At 39.9% G+C, this 12,652-nt stretch overlaps 2 protein-coding genes across 7 annotated transcripts in view; one reads left to right on the top strand and one right to left on the bottom strand.

Moving 5' to 3' along the window:
* PREPL (prolyl endopeptidase like) overlaps nt 1-4,642 on the bottom strand; it is a 38,495-nt gene extending 33,853 nt beyond the window's left edge. For 2 of the 6 annotated variants that reach the window (XM_012172442.4, XM_012172453.4), the window contains exons 1-2: nt 4,473-4,642; nt 2,626-3,164 (exon numbers count right to left, since the gene is read on the bottom strand). In XM_012172442.4, coding sequence (XP_012027832.3) covers nt 2,626-2,844 — 219 coding nt within the window. In that variant the 5' untranslated portion in view covers nt 2,845-3,164; nt 4,473-4,642. The remainder of the gene's footprint in view (nt 1-2,625; nt 3,165-4,472) is intronic. The other 4 variants (XM_012172449.4, XM_060412217.1, XM_012172464.4 and 1 more) reach the window with 3 other exon arrangements.
* A 382-nt stretch (nt 4,643-5,024) lies between these two features.
* CAMKMT (calmodulin-lysine N-methyltransferase) overlaps nt 5,025-12,652 on the top strand; it is a 416,752-nt gene continuing 409,124 nt past the window's right edge. Inside the window, exon 1 of the mRNA XM_027966883.3 lies at nt 5,025-5,235. Within this exon, the coding sequence (XP_027822684.2) occupies nt 5,098-5,235 (138 nt within the window). The 5' untranslated portion in view covers nt 5,025-5,097. The remainder of the gene's footprint in view (nt 5,236-12,652) is intronic.

Here is a 12,652-nt window from a genome sequence, read left to right as displayed (position 1 = left end):
AGACTGGGAATTTCAGAATTGCTTGAGGAACTTAAGAGAAAAAAAACAGATCCCCAGGCCTCAGCTAGTAGATTCTGACCCAGCAGATGTGGGGTGAGATCCAAGAATTTGTATTTCTGAAATGTTTCCCAGGATTTCTGATACAAAGCCAAACTGCAGGAGTTGGTACTATAGAGTTCCCAAACATATAGATAGTTGTTGGTGAGTTAACAAGGTAGAGATATAAAATAATGAAATTTTAGCATTTGGAAGACTTCTAGAGAGCACCAACGTGAAACTCCCCCCTTTATTTCCAGTCAGAGAGATTAGAGTCCTGACATACCAGGCATGGCTACAGCTCTTCTTTCTGGCATTTTTATTACACAGACTTCCCTCCCTTACTCTAAGCAAGTCTTTAAGTAAATATATTTTGTCTAAAAGGCACTAATTACTTTTTCTACTTTGCTATTCCCATTTGTTGTTGTTACTTAGCTGCTAAGTTGTGTCTGACTCTTTTGTGACCCTACAGACTGTAGCCCTCCAGGCTCTGTCCATGGGATTCCCCAGGCAAGAATGTTGGAGTGGGTTGCCATTTCCTTCTCCAGGTTGTTCCCATAAGAGTAGACAAAGTTGAAACTGAGTGAATGCTTACTTAGCTGTGCACTTTTGACTACAGATCTCTTCACAGCTTCCCCAGGTCCCAGTGATCATAAAGGACAGGGACTACAGCTCTTAGATCACATAATTTCTCACAGAAGGAATGGTTGATGTGTGACATGCAAAAGCCAGACCATTACCAGGTGAAGGAATTATTAAGCCACTGAGGCAGGTTAAAGCTTCCAGACAACAGGGTTCTATGAAAGAGGACTGAAAAGTTGCTTCACGACAAGTAGAGGGAAAAAATAGTCCAACTCCTGCATAGGGTGTGAGCTAATCTTACAGCTGTCACTCTGAGGGTAATTCCTGCCTACTATTTATAAATTGAGACTAAGGATAAAAGCACAAGATAACAAAATGTTCCAGATACAATTCAAAATATAATGATATAAATGTCTAAAATGTGTCCAATAGGTAATATTTTAAAGTTTACCTTTCTCAAGTAGGACATGTGTACAAATACAAACGCAAAGGGTAAAAATGAAATAAAAGACACTGAAAAACTTGAGTAAAAAAGGAAAGTGCTAAACTAAACTAAGATGCTATAAAAAGAAAAATTTGGATGACCGAAATGTAAAGAGCAGAAGTCTAGGACTAAGATTAAAAAGTTGAAAGCAAACAACAATAAAAATGCCCCATAATAAATAAATATGAGCTAATGAAAGAACAAAAATGAAACAAAAAATCACAAGAATTGAGTAAAATAAGATTAAAAAATCATTTTTATAAACAGAAGAAGCTGCTCAAGTGTCTATCAACAGATGAATGGATAAATAAAATATGGTTTATAAAAGAAGTATTATTCAGCCACTAAAAGGAACAAATTTCCCATATATGCTACAATATGGGTGAACTTTGAAAACTATGTAAGTGAAATAAACCAAACACAAAAGGACAAATATTATATAATTCCAATTATATGAATTATCTAACATGGGCAAATTATAGAGACATAAAGTAGGTTAAAGTTTTCCACGGTTCAGGAAAGGCAGGAGTGGGGAATTCTAGGTATATTTTTTTCAGGTGACCACAGGATTTTGGAAATAGTGGTAACAGCTGTTCAACACTGTGATGTAATTAATGTCATGGAATTATACACTTCAAATGGTTAAAATGGAAAATTTTGTTACATATACTCTACTACAATAAAAAAGTCAAAAGAGACTAAAAATATTAGTATGAAACTAGAAATTAAAATACGAAAATAACAAAATATGCTAAAATATTGCAAGAATATCACTCCTAAAGGCCATTTAAGGAACCTAAGGACATAGCAAGTATGCGGTAGGGGAGGTGATGTCAAAGGGGCAACAGCGCCAGCTGCTTAACTCAAATAACTAGGATGAGCACATAACTTGCCAACCTAAGGCACTTCTGGGAGGAAAGGGGACACTGTCAATAACTATAAATGGACAATAGGTGTAGACTGAGACTGTTGGAGGCAACAGAGGAAATGTGCTCATTCTACATACAAGGGCAATAGGTCCTCAAGGTTGAGGTCATGCTTGGGGGCTGGCCAGAGTACAATAGCCCGAAAGCATCTTCTAGAGGAATACAGTGGTCAAGAATGCAAATCCTTTTTTCAATTTTAACAGAGAAGTAGCACAATTAAGTGGTTTTCACTAAAGTTTACTAATTTTGGATTCATAAAACAATCAGCATATTATTAGATTTTATTAAGAGTTATTATAACAGTCCAGGAATTTTAGAAGGCAAATTATACTTTAAGCTGCACTGGTAGCACAGGAAGGAATTCCTAAGGGGAATCATTTTTTATAAATGTACATTTTTACATATTACATTAGAGCTCTATAAATATATATGTATATATTCTTTTATACTTACATATACTACAATTGAGTCTGACCATTAAAAAAATCAAACTAGATTTACTGAAAAAATTAGTAACTGATCTCCTACCCATTCTTTATTTTTAAGCTAAAATTAGTATTTAAGGCCTACACAGAGGTTAATTTAAACAGTCCATACCTTACATAAGAAGTTCCGACTTGGGATGTTTCTTGCTAACTCTGAGATCCTGGGTTTATTCTGCAGACACTTGGTTAGGTGATATTTTTTCAATTTTATTCTATTGAAATAATGATCAGCGAAGTTACAGTGATTCAAGTGCTCTTTCTGCATGCATTTCCCAAGGTGAGGAATACTATACTTCAAGGCTTGGAGAAACAGTTTGCTCTTCTGCTGCATGGTATCAAAGTCCCTGGTTTACGCTCTCTTATGGGCTGCCAGCACATGAATGATTTTCATAGGAATGACTGTACAGCAGTGGGTTCTCAGAGCATCTAAGATCTGCAGCTCTTAACTTTCCCCTTTGGGGCTGTGTACCCCTCAGGTTACAAATAACTGCAGACAGCTGATAACTCAGGTTAAAAGTATTGAAAACTTGTACAAGTTAGTTTCATTCAAGTCATATTTCTTGGCAGATGTGACTTAAATGTCTCTTTAGTAAGGTCAATCTTATCAGGCTCAAACTATGCAGCACTGATTCTGGTACACACATGGGCAAACTAAAAAAAAAAAAACAAAAACGAAAAAACAAAATAAAAATCTGCAATAAATACAAAGACTTAATGGGGGCATCTCAGGAACTCTGAGGGCTTTAAAAGGCAAACCGGCTTTGATTTTACATAATTCAGATCTTATCTTTTATGTGTATTGGGTTGGTCAAAAAGTTCCTTCCAGTTTTTCACAAGATGTTATGGAGAAACCTAAATGAACTTTTCGGCCAACACAATATATGCAGGATGAACTGGAAAAGACTAATTACTGAATAAAGGCAGAGAAGGTATTAGTATTTATTGAGTGTTTCCTACATGCCAGATGCTTTTATATACTTGATCTAATTTAAACTTCATAGGAATCTGATACAGTCGCTATTATGTGGATCTTACAGGTGAGCAAACTGTGGCTCAGGGAGGTTTAAGCAACTACCCCAGGTCACCTCTACAGAAAGTGATAGAGAAATGTCTATCTGCAAATAAAAACAACTGGACTTTGATGTTAAAGCTCTTTAGTTGCAAAAAACACTTCAGGATGCACACAGGAAATGTGATGCCATCTGTCTCCTGTTGGAAAGCCCGTTCTTTTTAACCTATCTAGCAAGGTAAGTAAGGCTAGTGAGTAGTTAAGTCAGAGAAACCTGGGTTCAGGTCTTCACTCCTGCACTTACCACCTGTGCTTAGCTTCCTCCTGTGTAAAACAGAGATAATAACCCCACTAACTATTCTAAGAATGAAACAATAAGTTATGCTTAACCCTTAATCAAGTGCCTGGGACGCAGTAACCACTCAGTAACCCTTGGCTACTATTTTTTGGATAGGAAATATCTAGATATGTTGCACACTGTTGAATGTCATCACGAAAGTCTTCCACAAAATGTTTCTGGGTAGCAAAGGGAAAATACTGCGTCAGCTTTACCACAGCTCGGATCTGCTACGAAGTAGCAAAAATAAAGGAGAGTTGAAGTAGGGAATGAGCAGCCGATAGCAGCAAAAACAAAGAAATTAAGTAAAGTATGAGAAAATAAAAGAAAGGCTCTAAATGACTACATCCCTGCCGGCAGCCTCCATCCATCCATCTTCCACCCGCAGGGAGAAGACAGCCGGTTAACGATGGGGGTAGGGCAGACACACGGGCGTTCCTGGGAGAACCTATTCGTTTTTCCTGTGCATCCGAGGCGAGAGAGTGGTACCATGTGTCACGCAGTTAAGTGACATCGGTCAAAAAGCTAGGACTAAAGGACTGAGGGATGGCTGGATGGGGAGAGGAAGAGGTGAAGGGACGAGACCCCCCAGCCTACGCCCCCCAATACGTACGCAAATTGAAAATCAGCCTGGCTCTAGATACCGAAACGAGTAAAGGCACGCCCAGAGGACCCGAACCTCTCAGGAAGGAGTGCAGCTGTCACCTCGACCGCGTCCTGCCGAAGACTGCGTTCTGCAGCTAGCAGAACCACTGCCTACCCAGTGTCGCCGAGAGCTAGTTTGCAGCACGCGTTCTACGTAACCCCCAACTAGCACGCGCTCTAAGCAGATTCCACCATCTTTATTGTGGTCAGGAGTGGATTTTTCTCCTTCTGAGATCATTATTGCTCAAAATACAAATCTTTTGGATCTTTGCTAGTCTTCAGAACTCGAACTGAAACAGGAGAGAGGAGAACAAAAAGGGGCAGGGTCGCGCTAGATCTGCCACAGTTCTCGCACCCTCTGGTCTGCCCTCACTCAAGATGGCCACCAGCAAAATGGTGCAGTGACGAGAGTCGCGCTGCCCTGGTTGCTAAGGAGACGCGACTACCGGAAATGCGGCATTCGGGGAGGGCTCGGGAGCTAGGGCAGAGGGAGGGAGGCCTGGCGTCACAGGTCCTGACTGGGAAGAAGTAGGCAGGTCCTGGCAGGGGAGAGCTGTGGCGGCGGGATCTCAGGTATAAGAGGCTCTAGCGGAATGGAATCTCAAGTCTCTGACGCCGCCGCCGGTCAAGCAGAGCAGACGGCAGGCGAGGGCCAGGCAAACAGCGGCGCCGCTCCGGGATCCGCAGCCTCGGCGCCGTTGGGTGCCGCCCGGTGGAAGCTCCTGCGGCAGGTAAGGGAGAGCTCTCTTAATTCACTATTGCCTCTGGCCACTCCCCTCGCAAGCTATCTGTAGCTCCTCTTCCCTTGGAAGCTCGGGGAGTTCCCTCACAATTTTATCAGGAGCCGCCTGAGGAGCGCCCCCTTGGTTCACCTACGGGTCCCACCAAAAAGGGAGGCATCAGGTGGCATCGGTAGGGAGGGGGCAGCCAGAGCTGAGTCCTGGGAAACTCCGAACTAAGTAGAAGATTCCTTCCTAGACATTAGTCTGCATCTGAGGGACTTTTCTTCTTGCCCGCCAGCAGGGTTGGTGGAACCGCCGCTCCGCAGCCCATACTGCCCTTTTCTGCTTCCGTTTTACTTTCTTCCCCTGGTTTCTTCTCCTTGCTTCTTAACTCCCAGCCTGTTTCTAGCCCCAAATCTGGCCCCTCTTTTGGTGATCAGCGTGGTTGACTGTGTAGGGACTGTGGCGTTGCACGTGTTGCTTCGGTTTCTTCCGTGGAGCTGAGAGCCAAGGGAGTTGTAAGAGCTGCCCCCGCCCACCCCTTCTCTTCCACGCGATAGTTACTTGTTTATCTTGTGGTTTGAAGTGATCAGTGAAATCCTTGCGTCTCTGTATGTTGTTTACTGGCGATTATCTTTTAGCACTTCGAAGATGCCACTGTTGCGGGTAACTTCAGTGGTGTGCCAGTTGGAAAATTTTCTTATTTGACATCACTGACACTCCTTGCCAAAGTGCTTGAAGTGAAATCTGTTGTTGATACCTCAATGTTATGCTTCTGCCTGGGGTTTCCTGCTGAAACCTTTATTCAGTGGGACACTTTGCGTTTCTGATTTGTATTTTGAGAAGAGTTTCTCAGCTACTGCCACTTTATTTGATATTGTGTGTTTAGTATTTTGGGGGTTACTTTGTTTGCAGTTGTCGGGAGTCGTCTTTTCATACTGTGGCATTACAGTGCTGTCATGACACAAAGACCTTTTCTTTGCTGACACATTGACAGCCCTTGCAGAGCATTCATGATCTGGTTTTGCTATTAGTGTTACAGATGGTATTATAGGATAATAAAATACATGTCCTTATAGATCATTATTGTAGGAACTTTCTGTAGTGAAGTAAACAAAGTTGAATTATCAAAATAGTAAATTAAGGCTTTAAATTGATCAATCAAACCTTATTATGATGACAAGTGATTCTTAGTAAAAACTCGAGTTGACCATCATTTATATTCATTCTGAGTTGCTGTCTACTTTAGCATAAAAGTGAGTTTTAGCCATGGCTGCCATTTGAACTCCCCTCACGCTTTGAAATTTAATGTTTTGGTATATTTGTGCTCACTGCTTAGAGTCTTTCTATCATCTTCTCTACTTAATAAATGACTGTTCATCCTTCAGACCTCTGTGTCAATCGCCTCTTATGTGACGCCTCTGCTGACTCCTATGGGCTGAGTTAGACCCATAGGTGACTCTATGCGTAACCCCCTTTCACACTATTTTAAGACCATTTGATTAGAATCCATCTTTCTCATGAGAATAGGAATTCTCCTCGGGGAATGATGTTATTTTATTAACCTCCATCTTCTGCACAGGGCCTGGGTAGTTAATTTTTAGTAGATAACTGTTATGTGTTGTGGAAAGCCTGAAAATAAGGACAGCCTTTAAGTGGCCCACAGGATCTTATCCTCAGTGTATTGTATCAGAGAGCTATCACTGAGTAACAAATAACCACACCATCAGATATTAATACATACATGTACTGTTGTATGCAATGCCATTACATACATCACATACTGTTGCGTACAACAGTGAGCGTTTATTCTGTTTGTGGGCCACTGACAGGCTGCGATCAGCTGAGTGGCTCTAGGCTGCATGCTTGGTCCACATGCCTCTAATCCTGAGATGAGTTAGCTAACATGTTTTCATGGTGATGACAGAGGTATAAGAGAGCAAATGCAACCACTGAAACATATTAATATTTTAAATATTTACTAATATCCTGTTGGTCAAAATAAGAATCTTAGTCAACGGGGCAGAAAAAAAAATTTTTTTTTTTCCTTGGAGAGGGCAGGGGAGAAAGTGAATTTTTTTCTGTAATAACTGAATCTGCCATGTGTTTTAAACATTTTCAGGCTCTTTGTAAATATGTTTCAAGTGAGCAGACCATTTGTATCTTATGAGCATTCAGAACTGGAAAACTGAGAAATCTGAACAATACTAGAGATATGAATTATTTTTCCCTTTCTTATGGGACATCTTCATGACATCAGCTTCAGTCAGTCAGTTCAGTCGCTCAGTCATGTCCGACTCTTTGTGACCCCATGAACCGCCGCACGCCAGGCCTCCTTGTCCCTCACCAACTCCTGGAGTTCACCCAAACCCATGTCCATCGAGTCGGTGACAACCATCTAACCATCTCATCCTCTGTCATCCCCTTCTCCTCCTGCCCTCAATCTTTCCCAGCATCAGGGTCTTTTCCAATGAGTCAGCTCTTTGCATCAGGTGGCCAAAGTACTGGAGTTTCAGCTTCAACATCAGTCCTTCCAATGAATACCCAGGACTGATCTCCTTTAGGATGGACTGGTTGGATCTTCTTGCAGTCCAAGGAACTCTCAAGAGTCTTTACCAACACCACAATTCAAAAGCATCAATTCTTAGGCACTCAGCTTTCTTTATAGTCCAACTCTCACATCCATACATGACTACTGAAAAAAACATAACCTTGACTAAATAGACCTTTGTTTGGAAAGTAATATCTCTGCTTTTTAATATGCTGTCTAGGTTGGTCATAACTTTCCTTCCAAGGAGTAAACGTCTTTTAATTACATGGCTGCAGTCACCATCTGCAGTAATTTTGGAGCCCCCCAAAATAAAGTCTGACACTGTTTCCACTGTTTCCCCATCTATTTCCCATGAAGTGATGGTACCAGGTGCCATAATCTTAGTTTTCTGAATGTTGAGCTTTAAGCCAACTTTTTCACTCTCCTCTTTCACTTTCATCAAGAGGCTCTTTAGTTCTTCTTCCCTTTCTGCCATAAGGGTGGTGTCATCTGCATATCTGAGGTGATTGATATTTCTCCTGGCAATCTTGATTCCAGCTTGTGTTTCTTCCAGCCCAGCGTTTCTCATGATGTACTCTGCATAGAAGTTAAATAAGCAGGGTGACAATATACAGCCTTGACGTACTCCTTTTCCTATTTGGAACCAGTCTGTTGTTCCATGTCCAGTTCTAACTGTTGCTTCCTGACCTGCATACAGGTTTCTCAAGAGGCAGGTCAGGTGGTCTGGTATGCCCATCTCTTTCAGAATTTTCCACAGTTTATTGTGGTCCACACAGTCAAAGGCTTTGGCATAGTCAATAAAGCAGAAATAGATGTTTTTCTGGAGCTCTCTTGCTTTTTTGATGACATCTGCTTATGTCTCCTTTTTTCTTCTCACAATCCTGTGTTTCCACTAGGGCTCCAGTGCTATCTCGTGGCCCTCTACCTTCACTCTCCAATATTTTCTGTATTTTACAATTAATATTTTTGGAGAGAAAATCTGGTTGACCTAGTTCATCATTTGATACCAGGTCGCATGATAAATTGCTGACTTTTGAATCTAGTGCCCACTTGAATCAGATGAGGTCTGGAAGTCTGTGGATCAATATCAATAGAGGCTGTGGATATTGTTTTTTTTTCCTTCTTTATTGGGTTAGACTACCTGATTGCAAAAATAGCTACCTCATCATCCACCCAGCTAGTGATCCAGAAGAAATAACCCTTTTCCCTAACACCCAAATCATTTCCTCTAAAACGACTCTAATAAGCCAAGTTTGAACCAATTGCTGTTTGTAGGAGAATTGTGCACTTTGACCTGGGTCATCAGCCCACACTGTGGCGATGAAAATAACAACCCTGCCATTATTGCGTAGAGTGAGGGAGGGGCATTTCTCAAGAGGAAGGGTTATAGAGCAGATGAAAAAGTAGCAGTGACCCTTACATGCTTACGCACATCTCACAACCACCTACAGAATGAATAACAGGGCCTAGACGTCTGCATACTTGGCTGAAGAATCCGATTAATGGAATATTTTATAGTACAATTTAAATTAAAGCAGGTAATATACATTTGAGACTGTCAATGCAGAAAGAGACAGGATCATTTCTAGAAGAGAATGTAATACAATTTGATTTAGTCCCAGATCTGCCTGTGATGATGAGCAATCTATTTGTACTTCATTTGTAAATGAGGGAGTGGGACTAGATTTCTTTAAGATCTCTTCCCGTTTCTGATTATTTTAAAGTGAAATTATTTTCCAGGGTTAGGAATAAACTAATTGTCCATTTTCTAATCCTATTATGATTTCCTAACAAAGAATTTGATTTATGTTTAACATTTAAAAACAGCTTATGGGGACTTTCCTGGTGGTCCAGTGGCTAAGACTCCTTGCTCCCAATGCAGAGGCCCTGGGTTTGATCCCTGTTCAGGAAACTAGATCCCACATGCCACAACTGAGAGTTTGTGTGCCGCAACTAAAAAGATTGCTCGTGCTGAAACTAAAGGTCACACAAGCCACTAAGACCTGTTGCATCCAAATAAATAAATAAATGTTTTTTTAAAATAAAAATAGCTATGTACTGGGTAAGTATGCAAAAATGGGCATCCAAGTGAGATCATCACAGTACGTTTATCAGAAAACTGATTTTTACAGTACCGAAGAGAGCAATCTAAAACCAAATATAAACAGTATGTATAGTATGAGCCATTTCAAACTCATTCGTAGCTATATGTATATGCATAGATGGATGTTTAACTGTGCTTTTCCCGAACGGTAGAATTTTGAGTGGGTTTTTACTCTTCTATATTTAAACTTCTTTTCCAGTGAACCTGATTATTTTCAAACCATTTTTCGTCTATTCCAAGGTGTGTAGTTTTAATTATAACATCTTTGAAATTGGGATATGTCTTTTAGTTGATGGCATCCCAGTCAATAGGCAGCCTATTCTATGTAACATCAGAAGGAAGGGAAAAAAAATGAATCATAATCAATGATGTATTGCATTTGATGAAATATAGTCAGGGAAAGAGAGAACCTGTTTTTTTTGAGAAAAAATTGAAGACTGTTGACTACCAGAAAAACAATTCCATGTGAGTGACCAAAATCCTTCCCAGAACAAGATGCTGAACAATAGGAGTACCTACTACCTCGTTGACTAATTGAGAACGTTGGTTAAAAAGGTCAGTCATGAAAATGATACATATGCTAAAATGAAGCTACAATCTGAGTGTCAAATTGTCCTAAAAAATTATAATTAGTTTCCTAAGTTTATACAGCTGTCTTCCCACAGTGAAATTGGTAGTAAACTTTTAAGTAACTTAACTTCTCAAGCAAACTTACCTTTATCTTTCCAAAACATTCAACTTAACTTTTATGGAAGAAATATAAAAATAAAATGGAATAATGATTACCATTCCTCATAATTGTTATTTCATTAGTTTTTGTAATATTTAATGCATGACAATAATAAGAACAGCTGGTGTAACAAGCTTGTGAAAAAGGCCGATTAACTCAGCAACCAGCTCAATGGGGAAGGGCAGGAATAGCACCTTGGGACTATTCAGTTTACATGGCCCAGTCTGAATATTTAATAGAGGGAATGAAGAGGGTCTGTTAATTCAGAGTCAGTTACAAGAGATGCGCTGAGTTTTGTGTCCTGTTTTGCCTCCCAATTCCTTGATAGAAAATGGCAAACAGACACCAAGAAACCATGTCTTAGAAATGGTTGTGCCTGTATAGATCTTACACTGAGAAGTGTGGTTTGGATCCCTATGTAAGTGAGGAGTTGAGTGGTGGACTCTTCCTTGGTTTTTATTGACATTACTAGGGATCAGTTTCTACAGCAGCAGCTGAGCAGGGTCATTTGTGCTCTTTCATTCCTTTTTTTTTTCTGACATTTTATACATCATTGTATTTATAAGGATTTTTCACATTGTTGAAGTTAAACTTACATTTCAATTGATTATAGAACTTTATACTGCCAAATAGTCACAGATGAAATAGACTTTTGTGTGCTCTGTGGAACATACTTTAACCTTAAGCATCTAAATTGTAATGCTCACTCCTGACCCCCACAGTTCAAACCTTATTGACATATATATATATATATATCAGTGACTGGAGAAGATTTTCTTTTTTTATGTTTCTGAGTTATTAAGATTAATAATTGGGTTTTATTGGATTCCTTAAAAATATTTAGGAATATGCTTTAGGTTAAAAATGGTGAACGGGAATGTTTTCTTGAGTTAGAAGTATGTAGCTTGTCAATCTGAAAACAAAATATTTCACCAATAATTATTTTGAAAGAAATAGACTTTAAAAAGTTTCTTTATTTTTGGTTTAGTAGTTATGGTTTGCTGTTTCTAGAGGGCGGGCTTAGTTCCTCCCAGCATGTAAGATCTTCCCAGACCAGAGATCAAACCTCTGTCCCCAGCATTGACAGGTGGATTCTTAACCACTGGAACACTGGGGAAGTCCTTGAAAGAAATGAACTTTTCACTGTGCAGCAAAGAAAATAAAAAGTTTAGAAGGTTCCAAGTGTGAAAGCATGTGTCTTTTTACATTTTCAGAACTGTAAATTTCAGTTCAGTTCAGTTCAGTTGCTCAGTTGTGTCCGACTCTTTGCGACCCCATGAATCGCAGCACACCAGGCCTCCCTGTCCATCACCATCTCCCGGAGTTCACTCAGACTCATGTCCATCGAGTCCGTGATGCCATCCAGCCATCTCATCCTGGGTCGTCCCCTTCTCCTCCTGCCCTCAATCCCTCCCAGCATCAGAGTCTTTTCCAATGAGTCAACTCTTTGCATGAGGTGGCCAAAGTACTGGAGTTTCAGCTTTAGCATCATTCCTTCCAAAGAAATCCCAGGGCTGATCTCCTTCAGAATGGACTGGTTGGATCTCCTTGCAGTCCAGGTTACTCTCAAGAGTCTTCTCCATCACCACAGTTAAAAAGCATCAATTCTTCGGCGCTCAGCCTTCTTCACAGTCCAACTCTCACATCCATACATGACCACAGGAAAAACCATAGCCTTGACTGTAAATTTATTAGACTATTAATCAGTAGCCTTCCTAAGAGTAATATAACAATTTTCCAGAGATTAAATACTTTAACCCCCATTCCTAAAATAATGCTGAATATTTTTATTTGGCTCATTTTTTAGTATTTAAATTAAGACCAGAAATCTATGATTTATTTTAATTCCTAAAAAGTTTTGAGTCCTAAAAATGATGCTTTTATATGAATTTTTCTAAGAGTAAAAAAATTTACCATTTAAAAGTTTCAGCTTTATTGAGCTATAACTGAGAAATCATATTGTAAACTACACAATGTGATGATTTGATATATGTATACATTGTGAAAGTATTCCCCACCTCCACCCCTCAGTGAGTTAACA

This window comes from Ovis aries, chromosome 3, assembly GCF_016772045.2.
Source record: "Ovis aries strain OAR_USU_Benz2616 breed Rambouillet chromosome 3, ARS-UI_Ramb_v3.0, whole genome shotgun sequence".
Lineage (NCBI taxonomy): Eukaryota > Metazoa > Chordata > Mammalia > Artiodactyla > Bovidae > Ovis > Ovis aries.
Note: the sequence above shows the minus strand (reverse complement) of the source record. Positions and strands in the feature narration are given on the sequence as shown.